General features: G+C 49.6%; 1 protein-coding gene across 5 annotated transcripts; it reads left to right on the top strand.

Moving 5' to 3' along the window:
- The first annotated feature begins 227 nt into the window (after positions 1 to 227).
- On the top strand, positions 228 to 17,257 carry tsc1b (TSC complex subunit 1b). Of its 5 annotated transcripts, XR_013124884.1 has the most exons (23): positions 993 to 1,278; positions 2,799 to 3,030; positions 3,134 to 3,237; positions 3,374 to 3,526; positions 3,619 to 3,763; positions 3,955 to 4,109; positions 4,734 to 4,807; positions 4,902 to 5,083; positions 5,333 to 5,451; positions 7,863 to 8,028; positions 8,125 to 8,240; positions 8,449 to 8,545; positions 8,869 to 8,964; positions 9,197 to 9,794; positions 10,364 to 10,407; positions 11,122 to 11,288; positions 11,991 to 12,173; positions 12,402 to 12,512; positions 12,725 to 12,847; positions 12,947 to 13,134; positions 13,954 to 14,127; positions 14,215 to 14,992; positions 17,062 to 17,257. XR_013124884.1 is itself a non-coding variant. In XM_076988824.1 (22 exons), exons 2-22 carry the CDS (start codon positions 2,922 to 2,924, stop codon positions 14,801 to 14,803), a joined length of 3,693 nt encoding a protein of 1,230 aa, XP_076844939.1. In that variant the 5' UTR covers positions 228 to 332; positions 2,799 to 2,921; the 3' UTR covers positions 14,804 to 17,251. The 5 variants fall into 5 exon arrangements, 4 of the variants coding, with proteins under 4 accessions (XP_076844939.1, XP_076844938.1, XP_076844940.1 ...); XM_076988824.1 differs by lacking the exon at positions 993 to 1,278 and adding an exon at positions 228 to 332 and having other exon boundaries at positions 14,215 to 17,251; XM_076988823.1 differs by having other exon boundaries at positions 14,215 to 17,251.
- Positions 17,258 to 20,470: the final 3,213 nt, after the last annotated feature.

The raw sequence follows: 20,470 nt of genomic DNA, 5'->3' as shown, positions 1-20,470 counted from the left end.
TCCCGTCTTCTCCCTAGTCCCTGACCCCAAGGGTGACCTGAAACTTCCTCCTTTGGTCGCACGCTATGTTTAAAAATACTGTCTGAGGAAGTAGAAATTCATCATTTTCTGTAACAATAGATACAATTGAATATTATCTATCGAAATTTCGCAGATGATTAGGCCTTTTTATACGTATAGGACTTTAATTTGAAAACAATGCAAATCCCAAAATCTGCTGATTACATAAATTAAATTACACAAATCTTTTTATTTCTTCGCTTGTGGTGGCATCGTCAACGACACAGAAGTGGAAATAGCGAGACGTGTCGAGATCTGCAGGTGCGCTGCAGGTAAGAAGAACGGAGAAAACAGTGATGTGGTAGTAATATCAGCTCACCACAAGATGGCAGTGCACAGCCATAAAATGAATTGGCCTTTAACTCCCAACAATTCCCAGCTGCCAGCAAACGTTGTAAATCACCATCCTAAATATATGCCGTCAAATAACTATCACATATTGATCTACAGAACATCACAGAAACGAAATGTCAGTGCTTATATAGTGAGAGGACATCTGATTTATCTCGTGGTTAAGAAACGGCACTGCATCTGGGTTTTAATAACTGAAACCCCTTATTCAACAAGAGAGATCTGCCGTCTCATGTTCATGGACTAATTCAGCTGTCGTGCTGCACCAAATTAAGACACACATTCATGTACTCTGTTCTGAAAGTGTTGTTAAATTAAAATGTATATACAATTCCTACGTGATGTCTAGATAGCTTTTTTATTTATTTTTTATCACCATTCTAATAGCGCACACAACTTCTATTTATGTGTTATGTTGCAGGACGGTGACAATAAGCGCCGAGACATATCTTCATATAGTTTTACTAATGACTAATTGTTATTAATGACCGTAATTGACTAATCAGAGCGACTGCGCTGCTTTATTCTGCTCATTTGAACTCACACGTTCAGTACTTGAGTCACGCGACGACCGCACAACCGCAGCGCATCCCTCCGCCCTCCCGAAAAACAATACGGGACCCAGATGCAGAATCGGATTGAAAACTTTTTATCGGAAAAAAATGACCAATCCGTGACGAAAAACGGTCTGAACAACGCGGCTCCGCGTCGTCGAGTGATTGCTTATAAAATGCAATCCAGTTATGTTGTATAATGGGATAATTGTAGGGATTATTTGTCTGTAGCGCTGCGGAAGGCCATTGCAGAGGGAGGGGTCGTGAGGTGTTCAAGATGGCGGCGCCCTGTGGTGTGCAGTTGCTTTAACTGGTAAACAGGTTCATATTTTTAATGGGTTTAAGCTTTGAATGCGAAATATGCAGTTCTGCAACGACATAAATATTTGGTGTCCCCGACACGGTTTTTAAATCCGTTTCTCACATTAAGTTAAGCGCTAGTTATAATTTGCTCATAGATGGTCGGTAATGCTTACTTGGCTGGGAGTGAAATAATAGTCAGTAGTCCTGATTGATTAATGTGGGTGTCTGCATGGACCGGACCGAACCGACACATGCATATGCATGTATTCGGACAGATCAACGCCATGCATGTATTCGAGTTGTACACGATCTTCTCGTTTTTGGACTTGCTGTCGCGAATCCTGGCCATTGTTCTCGGGACTTGTTTACGCCAGTCATCCCAGTCATCCCAGCCCAGTCATCCCAGTCAGCCCAATCGAAGACGTTTCGACAACCAGGACGCTCGATGATCCAAACTACCGAGTTGTCCGGTTCTGCTGCAGCCGAACTTTTCTTTTGCACAATACTGGACGCGGTGCACGATCGCACCTTTGCATCTAAGCTGACGAGCGTTTTATTGACACGATTCTAAAGGATTTGTGAAGACGGGATTGCAGTTTTGCAACATTGCACCTGCTCTGTTAGAAGTTCGTACACGCCCGTTTCTTTTGTCTGGTTAATCGAAGCTCTGAAACTCTCACACTGGACCTTTAACTTTGGTTCAACCACGGTACTACAGTGGCAGAGATACGGGCAGCGTTTGGTTGTTTGTGAACCTCTTGGTCTTCAAATGGACGCAGTCATGTTTACCGCTGACTACTAGTGCCAGTTTCTATTGGAGAGTCTCGTTTTGTTCTTGTAATCAGCAGAGACTAATGCAGACTCTTCCAGGTCTATGTCTGAAACAACCAAGGCCATACTACGAACCAGTGTGTTTGATGTTGGGATGGTGAAGGTTGAGAATATTCATGTAAGGGGCCGATGCAATTTATAAGGGAGCAGTTTTTAGTTATACTTTTAACACCTGTTTGTCCGAGCCTGCATCAAGTCTCTCTCTAAATGAATGTGAACGTCATGGTGCTGTCAGCTGGGGTTTAATTTGGGTCTGGTAAACAAACACACAGGAATGTGTGAGGACTGCAAATATCTGTTCAGTTTGGAGAGAATTGGTTCTGTTGCCTCTCAGAAGAGCGTAATAACGGAACAAAAAGCTGTAATGCTCATTTGGAGCTGAGAATCCACAGACGGCAGTGTTGTGTACATTTTCAGTCACATGGCACGGCCTTTGAGGGCAGCAGCCATTATATGAACAATGTACTGATTGAGCAATTTGGTCATGTTAAAACCTGCACCATCTGTGACAGTGTGGTTACTGTTGTCATTTCCTTTGGTAAAGGTGTGTTTATCTACCTTATGTTTCCATACGAGGCATTACGTTCCCTCATTGTTGGGAGCTTTGTGGGTGCAAAAGTACACTATAAGCATTTATGTTGTTACATTAAGTACAGAGAGTTGTTAAGCCTCTGGATCTGTGTCTCCCTGTCTGTGTAGTGGTGCCTGGAGACGGCGTTGGCAGGTGGCCCAGGGAGGCTGTGAGTGACGTCTGAAAGCCCCTCCCCCTCCGGTTCATCCCGCTGAAACACCTCTCCACGCCCCCACGTAGCCAGCACCAACATGGCTCGAGAACAGCTCAACGTGGGGGACCTGCTCCCGCTTCTGGAGACCTCTGATCTCCAACAGCTGGATGAAGTCAAAGGTCTCATCAACGAACACCTCAGTACAGGTATGGGCAGGAAGGACCACGTCGTAATGCTGAGCTGCCAAACAAACGTCGGCCATCTTTTTGTTTGATATCTTGGTGCACTGATGTTTGAAATGGTCCACAGAGCGCGGGTCTGTGCTCCTGAACGGCTTGGTGGACTATTTCTTGGAGACGGACTCGCACCCCGTCATGCATATCCTGTGCTCAGTGAGGGAACCTCATGACAAGGTGAGACAGCAGGCTGGTGTTCACGGGGCCTCCCTGGCGGAGTAACGGCCCGATCTTCTCCTGCACAGTCTAATGAAGATGGTTTGGACCTTATTTATCTCTCTCTCTCTCTCTCTCTCTCTCTCTCTCTCTGCAGCATCTCTTTGATAAGATGAATGAATGCATGTCCAAGCCCGCGTGCCGTCTGCCCACCCTCACCCTGCTGGGCCACGTGGTCCGCAAGCAGCCGTCCTGGATCCATAAGATCGCGCGTTACCCCTTGCTGCTCTCCCTGCTGAGATGCCTGAAGGTTAGCGCTGGTTCTGGGTGAGAAGTGATTTCTACCGACCGTTGCCAGGCGGCGGTTCTTCACGTGTCCCGTGTTTCCGTTCTGGCGAGCAGATGGACACGGATGCCGTGGTGCTCATAACCGCGGTGCTGGTCCTGGTCACCCTCCTGCCCATGATTCCACAGGCTGGCAAGCAGCACCTCTACGAGTTCTTTGAAATCTTTGGTCGCCTGTCCGCCTGGACCCTGAGGTCCCCGGGTAGGAGAGCTTCCGTCAAACCCATTAATGCTTCGCGATGTCCGACACCTCCTTGGTGTGTGAGATGCGGATGTGTCTGCGGTTGATGCAGGGCGTAGCAGTAGTGTGTTCTTGCGTGGAGCCACCTGACGGTACTGGGTGATGTGGTGAAGATGTCGTGGTGAGCACGTGTTGTCTGCCCGTGTGTGCAGGTCACGCTTCAGAGGTGCAGATGATCCACCTCCACGCTGGCATCTACTCCCTCTTCCACCGGCTCTATGGCATGTACCCCTGTAACTTCATCTCCTACCTGCGATCGCACTACAGCTTGAGGGAGAACGTGGAGACCTTCAAGCAGGTGGTGAAGGTAGGAGGCGGGGCCTCACTGGCTGGGCAAGGACTTGAAGGAATTGAGCTCCGGGCCAATCAGCCTCGTGGCTGTGTCACTCTAGCAACGACGGTCCAATCAGAGTGGGCTGGTGGCCGATATAGCCGGTCAGCACATAGTCGGACAGAGCACGAGTCACGTTAATACCGTGTGGCATGGTCATGCTGTGTGACCTTTGAACCTTTGTCATTTTGGACCAAGGCTTCTGCTGAGCTGGAGTGTATAGTGGTGTGCACCTGCCCTGTACCGTCTGTAACTCGATTACAGATTCCAAAACAAACGTTAAAGAACAGTTGTTTATGAACATAAATAGTACAGCATTTTGGATGTGCTGAATTATTTAAATATATGAAATGAAAGTGTAGGGTGATGTTTCCTTAAAAGTCGAAATAACAGGGTGTTGTGATAAACTGATAGCACACAGAACAACAGTCCTGCTTTATGTGGTGTGATGTGTAGATGAATAAGTTGGTCTGTCTTGGTTCTTAGATTAGAAATCCATAGTTCACATATGTGACTTCTGGGGCATTTTACGTATTGATTAATGTATGGGACTAAAATAAATAAATTGGAGGTGTGAATCTGTGTTCTTTATCCCTGCAGCCAATGCTGGAGCACGTTCGAATACACCCTGAACTAGTGACTGGAACCAAGGACCAAGAGCTGGACCCGACCAGGCCAGTCACATGTTCTGAAACCATATCTGTACACAACAGACAAGACATCAAAACCTTCAAAATCCTTGTCTTTCTCACTGTCTACTCTCCGTAGGTGGAAAAAGTTTGAGATCCATGACATCGTGATCGAGTGTGCCAAAGTGTGTCTGGACCCCCGAGAGGCGTCGTGTGAGGCGGGCTACGCCCCCCTGCCCGAGCACCTCTGCACCCAGCTTCACAATCGAGCCCCTCCTGACGCCAACGCCAGCCCCTACACGGACCTGTACAGCAGCTACGGTACCGTCCCGGCTGCGGGACGCTGTCTCGCGTTTCTCATTTAATCCTGTCATTCCAGGGCTTCTTTCTCTCGTCTCCCTCAGCTCCCAGAATGCTTTAGGCTAGAGTTGGTGCGACACGCTGACCGGGGAGGCCTCCTGGTTCTCTGGCGTTGGGGCGTGGACGCTGACACGGGTCTCAGTAGGGGGTGTGTTGTGTGCCGAGGTGGACGGACACTCTGCCACTGTCTGCCTTTCTGTGTCTCTGCAGGAAGCTCGTCGTCTGTTCAGTCGTCCACCCCGCGGCAGCCCGGCCCCCCTCCCCCGCCCCCGGCGCCTCTCTCGGGGATCCAGCCGGTGTGCCGTAGTCCTCCCCTCCCCCGCTGGCCGGTAGGTCCTGACCCCCCCCCCGCCCGGTGCTCTGAGCTCCCGGGTGCTGTAAGGATATCTGTGAACAGCTGGCTGAGGAACGTCTGGGAAGACGGCAAAGTCTCGCAGATGTCACTGTGAAATGCTGCATAACTGGAGGTCCAGTGTGGAGAGGAGCCCGAGTGTATTGATGCTCTCTGGCTCCAGAACCAGGCTTTGTTCTGTCTGATCGGACCCGTGATGCACTGCTAGCTTTAAGCTGCAGCCCTGTGGGTCTGGCTCCAGGCTCTGGTCAGTTGGTCTGTCTCCCTGTTGTGTTCAGTCTGATGAGCATTTTCTTCTGCTGTGTCACAGAAGACACAGCAGAAGAAAATGCCCCCCCCCCCCCCCCGTCAGGAGCTTGAATCGTCCACTTGTTTTTCAGAAGTGAGGCAGTGGTTGGGGGGGGGGGGGGATCCTCGGGGCGGCTGCAGGGAGAGGAGAGCTGTGGAGAGGAGAGAGGCGTTGAGAGGGGGGGGGGGGTGGTGTCTGCGGAGGTTTGAGAAATAAATAAATAAAGCGGTGGAGTGGTCGCCACAGCAACGCGGCTGACGCCGGCGCTCTGACCGCCCACTGCCTGCGAGACTTTTATTCTGTTTAACCCCTCGCTGTCTGGAGCGGATCAGTTTTGTGTTGAAGCCCACAGGCCCAGTTCACTGTGGACTCACCCTAATGATTGACTTATAGGATTAAAAACATCTGTGCTATTGGTTGAGAGAACACCTCATCCCGCCTATAGAGTTAACGACCGCTGGTGGTTGATAAACTGGGTCATTTGGTTTGAATACGGGTTTGGGTTCCTGACGTGAGGTCTTGGATGTGTTGAGACACAGTAGCTTAATATTTTTCAGTCACATCTTGCCTTGAAGGTCATTATTTAGAGAAACACCGATCGATCCGCTGGTGACTGGAATCGGACGGTTTCCAGCGTGATCGGCCATAGCTCGTCAGTGTCGTATAAGCAATAATGTGCCGGTCACATTTACACTTGTTGACCACACGAGGGCGACAGAGGCACAAACACAGACGCTCGTGAACAGCACGGTGACTGACTACTTTAGGCTCGTGTTGATATCGTAAAGGTGCCTTGATTTTTCGTTTGTATTGCCTGGTGCGGTTGTTTTCATCTGGAGAAGTGAAATATTGCTCTTTATTTTATTTTGAGGTTTGTGAGAAGAAAAGGTTTGTCCTATAACCCAGCGCACATTTTAGATGTAAGATGTTTCCATTAAAGGAAAAATAATAAAATATAAAAAAATGTTTCTGTATGCTGTTTATTTATGATTCTTGGAAAGAAATTTCGGGAATGTGTGCAAGAAAATTGCAAATGGTGCGTCTCTATAAATATTGTCTCGCGCACTTCCAACACTATTAAACCCCTTTTAAAAACCCGAGCGCTGAAACTTCAGACGTGCTCTCTCGTGTGTCTGTACGAGAAGCTCGCGGTGCACAGGAGGCTTGCACAGTGCCACTGACACCCAGATGAATGTGGCGTTCAGACCTTTTTGCCTGCAAATTTTGTCTAGCGTATATCCAGAGGAACGAGTCCCAAGGCTCAGAATCTAGCGGTGCTTGGTGCAGAAGTCGGTGACTGCTTGTCTCTCCTAAGATTGTCATTTATCTAGGGGAGGTGTATTCGTATGGTCATATCGTACGTTTGTAGTCGTGTCGTCTGCCAAAAAACACAGAATTTAATTAAGGTAGTGCCACTTCAAAACAGCCTCACTTCAAAAGACTGTGAGAGGGAGAGGGGGCGCGGGGGGGTCATGAACACGTGTAGCAGCAGGCATGTGGGACACAGCATAAGGACTTCTGCCCTGGGCAAAACGGGCCACTCTTTGTTCTCAGGAAGAGCGTGATTCTACCGGCACTTGGGATGATCTGTGTCCTGTCACAGCATTGGTCATGGGGCAATAGCTTATGTAGGGGTAACAACATAAGCCCCCCCCCCCCCCCCCCCCCATTTTAAAGAACTAGTAGCTCCAGTCTGATCCTGCCATGTTCTGTACCATGTTTTCTGTTTTTGAAGTGACGTGCAGTGCCGATTTTACTCGCTTGTGTTCAGTAGATAGAGCTGAAGTTGGTCAGATGTGTTTCATACAGATAGACAACAGAACCAGAGGTGGTGGGTCACGGACTCACTGTGTAGCATGCATGGAATATGTAGTCACAGGCAATATTGTTTATTGTGTATTTCATATACTTGTATATATCATATGTTACTATCTAATTTGTTTTCTTAATATAAACCCTTAAATATGTTCTATACATTTCACTATATCCCTGTCTTTAAAGGTTTTGACTTCATTGTCCCCATGCTTATTCACCGTGTGTGTGTGTGTGTGTGTGTGTGTGTGTGTGTGTGTGTGTGTGTGTGTGTGTGTGACTCTAAGAACTCCACTTGTGAATTCAACTCCACCTGTGGTGTTAAGGGTGCTCTCTGGAGCCCTTCCTCCCTGTGTGGCATGGCCACGCCCCCTTCCTCAAGGGGGATGTCCCCCAACCTTGAGCAATCCCAGAGTGCCTTTCTCTTGTCTGGTCGCTTTCACAGTATATCAGGTAAGGCTAGCAGGCTGCTTCAGCCCAGTACGTTCTTAGGTAAACTCCATCTCCTCCTGGATTTATGGGTGTGTGTTCTGCTCCCTCTGTTACCAGGTGGAAAGGGCACGCCCTGTTCCAGCACGCCCGTCGCCGTGTCTCCGCCCCCCGCCCTCACGGATGAGCTGCCCGCCCTCTCGCTGTGCCACAGCGCCACCAGTCTGCCATGCAGGGTACTTTCAACCTTTGCATTTTGAAGCACTTCGTAGTGTAGGGTGTGTGTACTGACGAATGAGATGCCAAGCTGATGGACCCTAGAAGCTGGTGTTGCTGTGTGACCTCTGCATTCCTCCGACCTTTGGACTGCGTGACGTCCTTGACGCTATAACAAGTTTGTGTTGTGTATCTGTCTGCGTTGGTGTTGTGACTGTGTCTCGCTAGGACGGTCGTGCGCCGGACGCTGGTAAGCCACCTCTGCTGAGACAGGAGCCCGTCAGAGAGCTCGAGAAGACGGAGGCCGAGTTGACCAATCACAGAGGTGAGATCCTGGCACGTGCAGTGCATCGTGGGTACAGGACTGAGCGTGTTTGAGTCTCTGTGTTTGCCGCAGTGCCTTAAAGGCTTTTGTTCGATATTTGCGGTCATCTGAAATGGGGCTACCGAACGTCTAAGGGCCGTGATATGCTGGGCAGGTGTGGGCCACGACTGGGGTCCAGTTGGGGAGGTGTGGGTCATGACTGGGGTCAGCTGGGCAGGTGCGGGTCGTGACTGGGGTCAGCTGGGCAGGTGCGGGTCGTGACTGGGGTCAGCTGGGCAGGTGCGGGTCATGATTGGGGTCTGACGTCCTCTCCCTGTTCCCAGACGGCGTCGCGGAGCCTCTACCCATGACCCTGACTGAGCTGTCCGTCTACATGAAGGAGCAGGAGCAGCACAAGACGTTGCGGGACAGGGAGGAGGGTAGGACACCGAGCCCGTTCCCCGTCCCCCGTCCCCCGTCCTCATGATCGCTGGCGTTTTCATCCCTGCTACCAAACTTCAGTGCAGCTTGTGGTGGACGTCTTGTGAAAAGATGTTGATGTCCGTCAGCTGCGTGTGAATCCTGAACTGTCTGTGTGCGTGTGCGTGCGTGTGTGTGTGTGTGTGTGTGTGTGTGTGTGTGTGGAATCATGCTGAGATCTTGTTTCCACAGCTGCCATCACGGAGGAGCTGGTGAAGTTGACGGAGGTGAAGCTTCGAGACTCTGCTGTGCGCAGTAGCTTCGACTCCCCCTTCTACCGCACCACCGAGACCCTGACGGGGAGCCAGGAGAAACCCCCACCCGCCTCCACCCACGCAGGCCCAGCGCCAGATCCCCACGCCGCAGCCTCCACGCCGGACGCCCGGCCGGCCCGCCGGGCCATGGGGAGCCGTGGTGGATCGCAGGAGCAGCCGTGGTCCTTCCAGCCGCTCTTCACGCCCATCGAGCGCGCGGCCCTGCGACGCAGTCCGTCCGACGAGGAGGCGGCGCTCCGATACGGCCCGGTTCTCTCGCCCAGCCCCTGCAGGGGGCCCGCGCTGCCCTACGAGGCGCTGTTCGACACGTCTCTGCCCCACGCCGCCTCCGCCTTCATCCGCCGCCGGACCTCGGAGGCGCTGGACAGGGCGGAGGGCAGGGCGGGCGCAGAGACGGGCACGGAGACGGGGACGGAGGGGGGCGCGAGAGGCCCGAAGACGTGCGCGTCTCCTCTGGAGGTGCTGGATCGTCTGGTGCAGCAGGGCAGCACGGCGCACGACCGCGTCCTGCAGAGGTGAGCTGCGACCCGGCTCCAGAGCTCGGGTCAGTTTAGTGACTTCCCCTTGAAACCGAGCGTGACCTGGGGGGGGGGGGGGGTCTCCAGGTCACCAGCAGCCTCGTGTTACTGTGTTTGATTAGATTTCTGGGAGGTGATGCTCGGTGCCGTGGGCATGCATGGTGAACGTAGCGTTTGGGCCGGTCGGGTAGTGCCCGGAGGAATGCAGAACTGAATCGGGCCTGTTGTAGACTTGCTGTGAGCTGCTGGTGTCCGTGTGTGTGTGTGTGTGTGTGTGTGTGTGTGTGTGTGTGTGTGTGTGTGTGGCGGAACAACAGCAGTTCTTGTTCTGGTCGGCCTATGCTGAACAAAACAGACAACGCTTCTGTCTTTTTCTCTCTCTCTCTCACATACACACACACACACACACACACACACAGCTCCCTAGCTGAGAAGGGAGGTCAGGAGTAGAGGTCTCCTGGTTCTACGTGTATCGGGCGCCGGTCATAAATGTGTGTGCATATGGTATCGTCACATAGCTGACCTCTGACCCCTCTGACCTCTCTCCTCTACTGGGTCTTTTTCAGATTGCCCTTGCCAAACAAATCGGCTGACTGGACTCACTTTGGAGGTAAATGGCCTAACACAGCAGTACACTGATATAAGCTGGTATCGGCTCAGCTGGTATCAGCTCAGCTGGTATCGGCCCGGTTTTCCTTCCCTTGTTGCTATTTTGATGCAGTAGCCAGTGATTCTCAGCCGCTCAGACCACAGAGAATACAGTTTTAGACTCGACATGTAGACTTAATTTATGACCCATTCGCTCAGCCCAGACGATGGCAGTCTGTGTAGCAGTAGTGGGTGGGGCCGGTTATGATGGCGGGTTATTTGAACTGCAGGTAGTCGTGCTCTTGTGAGTTAGCAGTGCCGTGTGCGTGCGGGAGGGAGCGGTGCTGTTGAAGGGCCCGTGTTGAGCTCTCCCGGGCCGGTGGCGGGCCACAGCGCTCCTCGTGGGCTGCAGGCTGGTGTCTTGTGCACACAGGAGAGAGGGCACTCGAGAGTTTCCCACCTCTCCTTCTTCCCTCCTCCTCCTCCTCCATCTCTTCGGTTTCTGCTCGTCTTTTCTCTCGTTCTCTCTGTTCCTTCTGCCTGTTTTGCCCTCATTTTCTTTTTTTTTTCCCTCTGAACAGCTCACCTCTCATTTCTTTCATGTGTTTCTCTTATACCGTCTTTTTTTTCTTGTTCCATGATCCCATGTCATGTGATTCTCTCTCTCTCTCTCTCTCTCTCTCTCTCTCTCTCTCTCTCTCTCTCTCTCTCTCTCTCTCTCTCTCTCTCTCTCTAGGTTCTGTTCCTCTGGAGGAGTTGCAGGCCCTTCACAGTCAGCTCCTCCTCCTCCATAACCAGCTGCTGTTTGAGCGTTACAAGCGAGAGCAACATGCCATTCGTAACCGTCGTCTGCTACGTCACATCATAAACACCACCGCACTGGAGGAGCAGAACAACGCCATGGTAACCACCCCGGACACGCCTACAGCTCCGCTGTTGACCATTGGCACACGCCATTTAGAATCCACCAATCAAAGTCGACATGTAAATGATGCTGTACATAACACGTTCATAATTTTCTACAAGATGGCAAATGCATAGATATGCTGACATGGTTACTTCAGCTCTGCTGAATCGAAGTTATGAAACTTTATTATGGTCATTACGTGGCTGGTCACCTTCCTCTTCCTGTCCGACTACCACATCTACAACACTAGTGCTCATGCTCAGCCGAAACAGATCCAATATGTCCTTTAAATACCGGTTTCTTGGATCACCTGAATGGGTGCACGTGTAGAACTTTGTCCACACATACAAGTCACCAACAAACCTTTTGAGGAAAAAATAATCCAATCCACAACTGGATCTTATCAGGACATTTAAGGTTCAAGGTTTTCTTTTTTTTGGTCTAGTTTTGTTTGCAGAGCAGATTTCTCTAATATGCAAATGAGGACAAAAATATGCCAGCAAAACTGCTCCAGTAATTCACATTTCATAACTCGTAGTAAACGTGTTTGCCGCAGGGCTGCTTACTGGTACCGTCACAGTAACCCTGCAGCTACATTATCTGAAACAGCCCAGAATCTGGGATATGTAAATCCAAACAAAAATGTATGTTGGCTTATGGCGCGTCCTGAATGTGTGTGTGTGTGTGTGTGTGTTCAGAAGGACCAGCTGAACCTGCAGAGCGTGGACATCGTGTCCCTGCGCGAGTGTCTTCAGCTGGAGCAGCGGCGATACAGGACGCTGTGTGAGGACAGGGACGCCATGGTTACGCGTCTCCAGGCCCAGATACAACAGCTCCAGCGTCACCACGACCAGTACTACACCAGGAACCAGGAGTTGGAGGTAGCGTCCACCTTACAGCGGGCCAGAAACCGGTGTGTGTGTGTGTGTGTGTGGGTGTGTCTGACTCCAGGTGTTGTGAAAGTCTCATAAGATCTGAGGGTCTGTCCAGACATTAATAAGGATACAGAGAGCTTAATGTCAATTGAAAGATTTTCCAAACTTTCACAACTTCACAACCCCAACAAACGTGTGTGTGTGTGTGTGTGTGCGCGCGCGTTCGCGTTGCAGAGTAAATTGCAGGAATGTCAGAAGAGGATGAGGGAGATGGAGGCGGAGCTACAGACGGCCAATAGCAAGGTGTGCCATACAGGACACCTGCTGAATCAGCTCACGACAAAGGTACAGTAAGCTCCGCCCCCACTGGAGAAAGGCTTCTACTACACATCTGTGATCATTACTGAACCCTTGCACCCCTGTTCAGATCTTCTGTCTTGTGTAGTGAACTTAGCTGTTAGTACAGGTCAGGTGTCGCCTCTCCGTGATGACAGTTTATCCTTCTGTGTGTGTGTGTGTGTGTGTGTGTGTGTGTGTGTGTGTGTGTGTGTGACCAGCTGTCCTCCAGTGAGAAGACCCAACAACAGCTGGGCTTTCTGAGCAGACAGCTGCTGCTGGTGGGGGAGGCCCATAAACTGTGTCTGCAGGAGCTGAAGAGAGAAGGTCCAGACAACACCAAGGTACCGGGTCACTCTGCCAAAACTGTCCCCAGCCACCCGCCGCTCCGCGTCACTGTTCCCGGGCCCGTACGCACCGCCTCTCCTCTGGTGTCTTGGCAGGAAGTGGAAATGCTGAAGGTGTCCTCCACCAAGGAGGTGGAGCAGTTGAAGCTGAGCCTCCTCCTGCAGGGCCAGAAGCTCGAGGCAGCGCAGCAGAGGGTGACGGAGCTGGAGACGCAGCTCTCCAAGAAGGAGCACCTGATCGCCGAGCAGAAACTCTTCCTGGAGGACGTCAAGTGTCAGGCCAAGTACGGGCTGTTATGAGGATGACATGAGGTCCTCACTGCTGCTGGTCCTCTAGTGTGTAGATGGTGTGAGGTCCTCACTGAACTGGTGTGTAGATGATGAGGTCCTCACTGAACTGGTGTGTAGATGATGTGAGGTCCTCACTGAACTGGTGTGTAGATGATGTGAGGTCCTCACTGAACTGGTGTGTAGATGATGTGAGGTCCTCACTGAACTGGTGTGTAGATGATGTGAGGTCCTCACTGAACTGGTGTGTAGATGATGTGAGGTCCTCACTGAACTGGTGTGTAGATGATGTGAGGTCCTCACTGAACTGGTGTGTAGATGATGTGAGGTCCTCACTGAACTGGTGTGTAGATGGTGTGAGGTCCTCACTGAACTGGTGTGTAGGTGATGTGAGGTCCTCACTGAACTGGTGTGTAGATGGTGTGAGGTCCTCACTGAACTGGTGTGTACATAACACCAGAGCTGTGCTGTCAGTACTGTTCGCTCTGTTCGAGCAGAGGGGCGTGGAAATATAATGTAGTTTGTTGGCTAGAGGGGGCTGATCTCTGGTGATGTGGTATTGCACTAAATTATGCCATGGCATGTTATTTTGAGCATAAATCAACACTTAAAAGTTGTATTGATTTCATTAGCACAGGATGCCTGGTATCACCATCAATGTAAACTAGAATCGAGAACGAATTATTTTGTGACCAAATTCTATATGCATCTGTGGTCCTAAAATCCTTTTATTCCAGTCAGGTTTGATTGCTTTGGCCTGTCCAGGTTACACATCACATTCTCTCCACGTCCTCTCCATCTTGTTCCCTCTCTAGGGAGGAACTGCAGGCTTCTGAGAGCAGGTACCACGCCCAGAGGGCAGTGACGCAGACCCTCCACACGGAGCTGCTACAGCTCTACAGCAGGCTGGAGACGGAGGCACGCACTGGTACTGCAGGCGCTTCACCAGCAGGGGGTGCCAGTGAGCACCGTCACCACACTGAGACCTGGTGAGTGAGAGTGTGAATGTCTCTGCTGGAACCAGCTTATCCTGCAGTACTGATCACGCGTATCTCATCTCTGCTCTGCTCCCACAGCGTGATGGTGATGGACGGACTAGCCAAACCGGTTTCTAAAGATCACGTCAAGCCGTCCCCACACGGTAACGGCACTCTCTTACCACTGGGACGAGCCAAAGGAAGAGAGACCAAGTCGGTCAACGGCAGCCGAGACACCCCGCCCCCTGTGCTGGTGGAGCCGCCCACGCCCCGCCCCCACGCCTCTCTGGGACCGCCCGGCCCCCTGGCACCCGCGACGGCTCCCCTCACCGTGGGCTCGTACCCCAGCGCGAAGAGCTTCCTGGGCATGCGGGCACGCGAGCTGTTCCGAAACAAGAGTGAGAGTCAGAGTGACGAGGGCGACTCGCTCCGCCCCAAACTCACAAGCCTCTCCCAGGGCCTGAAGACTGAACTGTGTATGGAGCCGCCCATAAAGACTGCACCTGGCCCCGCCCATGCACCTGGCCCCGCCCATGCACCTGGCCCCGCCCATGCACATGGCCCCGCCCCCAGCACAGCAGCTAGAGAGGCTGTGCGTGATGGTCCACAGAGAAGCGGTTCGGTTCAGCCCAGACCGCAACAGTTACGGATCATGGACTACAACGAGACCCATCTGGAGCACAGCTAGAGAGAGGTGGAGAGAAGGGTGTTGGGTGGGACTTTCTAGATGGAGGAAGCTACAAGATGATATTGGACCACGCCAGACTCTTTTATTTCCAGTGTTATCTGTTCTACTCCCTCAAGCAGACAGCAGGATTTGAAGCCGTCGCTTTACGTTTCTCTTCATAGCCCGGAGGTGTGACACGGGGACCCAGAGGTGTGAGACGGGGACATGCGTCCCCTCCTTATTTTGTCCCCCCCATCTTCCTGCTCCCAGTTCCACACAAAGCCCATTTCTGTTCTCACACCTGCTAAATCAGCAGTACGTTTTGAACCCTTCAGTGAGACCTGGCTGGGGCGTATCACTGTACCTCAGTGGTGAGACCTGGCTGGGGCGTATCACTGTACCTCAGTGGTGAGACCTGGCTGGGGCGTATCACTGTACCTCAGTGGTGAGACCTGGCTGGGGCGTATCACTGTACCTCAGTGGTGAGACCTGGCTGGGGCGTATCACTGTACCTCAGTGGTGAGACCTGGCTGGGGCGTATCACTGTACCTCCGTGGTGAGACCTGGCTGGGGCGTATCACTGTACCTCAGTGGTGAGACCTGGCTGGGGCGTATCACTGTACCTCCGTGGTGAGACCTGGCTGGGGCGTATCACTGTACCTCAGTGGTGAGACCTGACTGGGGCGTATCACTGTACCTCCGTGGCGAGACAGTAGAACGGCGTTTGGGTGGTTTAGACAGGGACACCTTCTTTGTTTTTGTTCCCTTCCTAGGTGTGTGTGTGTGTGTGTGTGTGTGTGTGTGTGTGTGTGTGTGTGTGTGTGTGTGTGTGTGTGTGTGTGTGTGTGTGTGTGCGCGCGCGCACGCCTGTCTGTTTGGTGAGAGCTAACGTATGGTGCCTAGCATGCGGACACACATGGATAGATTGGCCTCATCATGTCAATGACGAGTGTGTGTGTGTGTGTGTGTGTGTGTGTGTGTGTGTGTTCCCAAACTGTTAAAGAACTTGGGACGTTTCACCTTGTCCTGTGCTGACATCGGGTTTCTGGCAGCGCGAGAGTTGTGTGTGTGTGTGTGTGTGTGTTGCAGAACAAGAAGGAGCTAAGAGGTTTAGTACAGGTCCTTTTTATATTACTAGGATTTTTAAATTATTTATTTTTTTGTCACTACGTTCTGGGTAATGCTGTTCCACAGTTGTTCTTGTCTAGGGAAGGTATCAGCGGTCATCATAGGAACAGAAACAGAAACTGGCTTCTTATAAAAACAGTGTCAGTCCGGCCAAGTAGGGACCCAGGTATCTGTGTTGATGTGTCATAGAAACTGATCATGACGGGAGTTACCCTGAACTCTTACATCTCTCAATGTTTTCCTAAATAGTATTTTGTCATCCTGAAATTTTTTGATTGGAGCGTAAACAAGCCGTTTTCTTGAAATTCCCTCGTATCAGTTAAGGCATGTGTTGTGTTGATCAGTGCTAACAGTTAAATAACAAAGTCCACAGTTGTTAGCATCTCATGGGCTTCTAATCCCTGACCCAAAGTAAAGTTGTTCCATCACCCACCGGCCTCCATGGGATCCTCCCGGGCCTGTAATGGCTACACTGTAATGTTGCTCTTCACGAGACGACTGTCACACGTGCAGGAGCACGAGTGTCGCTCAGCTTTAAGTTTCAAATACACTCTAGTATGTGAGGAAGGTCCAGTCCTCCGAGCAGGGCCGTCTGAAGAGAACTCCTAGACCAGAACCTCTTCAGCTTCACTCCCTTAGTCGTTATGTGCTACGGAAAAGATGTCCTACGAGACCTGCCTTCAAAAAGCCAAATATCCTCGGTGTCTTCAGTCTGTTATTTCAGTACAACAGAAGGGTTTTGGGCTTGCTTCAAGTTTTAAATCTCTGTTTGCGTATCACTTAAGAATGCTCATATGAAGGGGACATTTGACAAGCTCACGGCTGCATCTTTTTATGTTTTAATCTTTATCAGTTAATTATATCTAATCCACAGTAGGAGAGGTCTTATTGACTGTTATTGAGTTTGCTAAATAAATAAAGGCGTTAGGAACACAATAGATCAGGAAGGCACAGGATCGCAGACCAGCAACGCCACCGGCCCAGCGGCACACCCACAAAGTTCCTGCGGGTGCCGGTGTGTCGGTGGTGATCATCTCGTGGGAGGGGCCCTGTTTGGCACCCACAAATCCTGTTGACCTCTTGCCACTGTTCTCCTCTTTGCCTTGCTATCTAAAGCATGTATGACGGTTCTCTTTAAATGCCAACCACAGGAGCTATGACGTACTGAAACACAAGGTACAGACCGGTGCGGAGTGAAGAGCGCGTGTGTGTGGAGGACGTCCTCTGACCGAAAGAAGTCCTCAGAGCAGATGCTTGTGTTTAACTGTGAAAGATGAAAATAAAGTCGTCTTCAATGTTTTGCACTATGGAATAAGGGTGGTCTAAATTATTTTTGTTCGCAAACACCTGTTGGGCATGACGGGCCCTTAAAAGCATACAAGTACACAATGGCCTCATCACAGTGACCTCTTTGCTGTGACCAAACACCATCAGGCAGGTGAATCATTTGTTTTTTTAACCCTAGGATGCATAGGTGGGGTCAAAAATGACCCCGAAGGTTGTTTTTCTTCAAAATCTCTGAAATGAAATGTTTTTACACTTCCATATTCCAGGTATTCCTCATAAAACATGTTTGTGACTTGAGGCCATTCGAATTTTTAAAAATGTTTTTATACATTTTAATAAATTGCAGTTTTTGTGTGACTACCCCAGTTTTCCATAAGTGGGGTAAAAAATCACCCCAAGCATTTAGTACAGAATCTCAAGGCTTTGCTTTGGGAACTTTTGAGTTTTAACAACTGTGACTGTCGGGATACAATTTCTGTCCCTCTTACACATCTGATGCCTGCATTCTCACCACCAGGAGGTCACAGCAGCAAACATGTAAGTATTATCTTCATTTATCAACTCCATGCCTTTTCTGTCATAGAGTAACATGTTGGTCAGCAAAGTAGACAGGTATTTAACTAGCTAACTACAAAATAAGGTTAGATTACTTTTACTAGCTACCATTACAGTAGCTTAGTACAGTGGTTCCCAAAGTGGGGGGCATGCCCCCTAGGTGGGGCGCGGAGCTTGGGGTGTCAATATGGGGAGGTGTGTGTAGGGGGGGGGCACGCAAAAATATTCTCATCTACTAAAGGGGGGCAATGCAGAAAAAGTTTGGGAACCACTGGCTTAGTAAGTTAGCTGATATTACTGCGTTTGTTATGTAGAGACTCGCTGTATTCATGGTTCTTTGTAATAAAAGCTAACCTGTTAGGTAACCAATTATATCATTATTGACTGGGGTGTGGGGGTGTGTGTGTGTGTGTGCGGGAGGGCGCACATGCATGTCTATGCTTTTACATATAAATGCACAGACATTTACTTGGATAGCTACATATTGATTTATTGTTTTGTCATTGTTTTTGTTTGTCAAACATAGTCCAGATGAGAAAATATAAAACAGACAATCATGGCTACCCAGAGGCCTGCTAGAATACCCGGAGACCTTTCTGGAGATATGATCCTGAATGGATGGAAAGAAGAGCCAGTGGGATTGACTCAGAATCTGACATCTCCGATGTAGAGGATCCAGAATATTGTCTGTCTGGACATGTTTTGTTGACCCAAATATAATAAATATAATAACCTTTAACCAAAACTAAAAGCATTTTAAAAAATTCATTGCAAAAACACATTGATTCTAATTGGGGTCATTTTTGACCCCACCCATGGAAGACTGTAGGTATTGGTCGTCCATGCATCCAAAACACTATAGGTTTGAGATGCCATTTTGCTACATCTCCCACACACAGGCATATGTGTGTATTGTTTCTATGAGGGTGGATCGGGTTTAATGCTGTAATAAATAGCTGAGCTGTGTGGGGAGAAAACGGCAGGCAGAGAACCATGTTGACGGAGCTTCCTGCAGTGCTCCATCTTGGCCACAAGAGGGCACTGTTGCTCCAGTGCAAACGGGGACGAATGTGGTTTAGGACTCCACAGGTGAAGTAGCCGCACCACGTACCGTAGTGAAAATGACGCTCGATGGACGCAGTTTAAGCCTGTAATTTTCTGTTTGGTTTAATTTGGGCTGTGCAGTTTTAAGGAAAGTAGCCTTTTACAAAAAGAAGTGATGGGCTTACGCGTTTTAATGGGTCCGTTTTATGACTCTTCACCACGGCACACGTGGCGGGTTTTTGAGGGTCAAGCAGCAACTCCGTCCTCCAAAATGCAATTAGCGTGATTTTAAAAGTGGCACTAAGCAGTAATTTTCCTTACGAAGTAAATACAAATTGTGGGTCCGAGGCCTGTTTGGGCCCGTCACTTGGTTGTAATGAGACATAGTCGCCGCGCGTGCACGTTGAATGAGCGCGCACCCGCAGGGTCGTTAGGAGTGCTGAAGATCACCGAATCAAACGGCTCCTTCAAGCATCTGTCAAAAACAACATGCAGGTGAATCAGTTTCCAGTTATTCCGATTGATTTCCAAGGTTAATTTGCACAAGTCTGCTTTTGAAAAGGCCAGACGTGTGTGGGCTGTGTTCATTTGTAATCCTGACACACAGCAGGTCTATAAAGGTCTATAAAGATCACCTGCTCTTTCCCCCAGTTCACTCCGGCTCTTGTTTTTCACGGTTTATCCCCGAGTGCCCTTTTTTGCGCTTGCGGCTTCAGGAAAAGAAACATATAATCGAGCAAGTATGATTAGTTTATCAAACGTGTGCATATGTATTTGACGAGTGAGTCAAACACATGGCATGATTAATGTAGCAGCGCTCCGAGGGTCAGAGGAACCTGATGCCGAGTAATTGGACGCACAGGGAATCCGCAGCAATTTGTGATTTCATACTCTACGTGAGAAATTAGATGTCGGTGCAAATCTGCAATTGCTCCTCAATGTTCTCAAAGACTCTATGAAATTTTAAATATAAATCTTAAGCATTCCCTGTAAAGGGATTCCTCCCTTTCTCTCGTTCTCTTTGCCAGCTTGAAAAGTAACCCTGTGAAAATGTCAGGACATGGAGACGATTCCGCTCTCAAACACAATATGTTTTTACCTCCTGAAGTAAGAAACGCGTGTTCTATTGAAAGAATATTCTAATTATATATATATATAGGATAATCACACAAGATCAACACAACAAAGCCTACATTGAATTAAGTCGCACAAAATACAGTCAATAATTCCTGTCTTTGACCACTTTAAAGACCGTGGAATCACTGGGCCGGTAAAGTAACCAAAATCTCCACAGTAATAATTTGACTAATATTTATGACAGACCTGATCAAGTGATAAAACAAAAGCCACCATATCCACCATGCAAAATGCCATGCAGTTATTTTATAGCCTATATGTAAATGTAATGTATATGTAAAATAAAAAATATTTTAATGCATATATATATATATATATATGAGAGAGAGGAACAGACACATGAATCCCAGTATATGCTATACTGATAATCAATTTTATCATCAGGTTAAACACTGTGGATCTTGTAGCTTCCCCCCTAAACAACTTGTTGATATTAGAGCCCGGAGAGATTTGAAATTTACACGTATAATTTTCATGTTGGAGAATGCTGGCTCATGGCGGTTTTTAGGTCTCAAATAGCTCAGATATATTAAAAAA

This window comes from Brachyhypopomus gauderio, unplaced genomic scaffold, assembly GCF_052324685.1.
Source record: "Brachyhypopomus gauderio isolate BG-103 unplaced genomic scaffold, BGAUD_0.2 sc64, whole genome shotgun sequence".
Classification (NCBI taxonomy): domain Eukaryota; kingdom Metazoa; phylum Chordata; class Actinopteri; order Gymnotiformes; family Hypopomidae; genus Brachyhypopomus; species Brachyhypopomus gauderio.
This window is presented reverse-complemented; position numbering and strand designations above follow the sequence as displayed.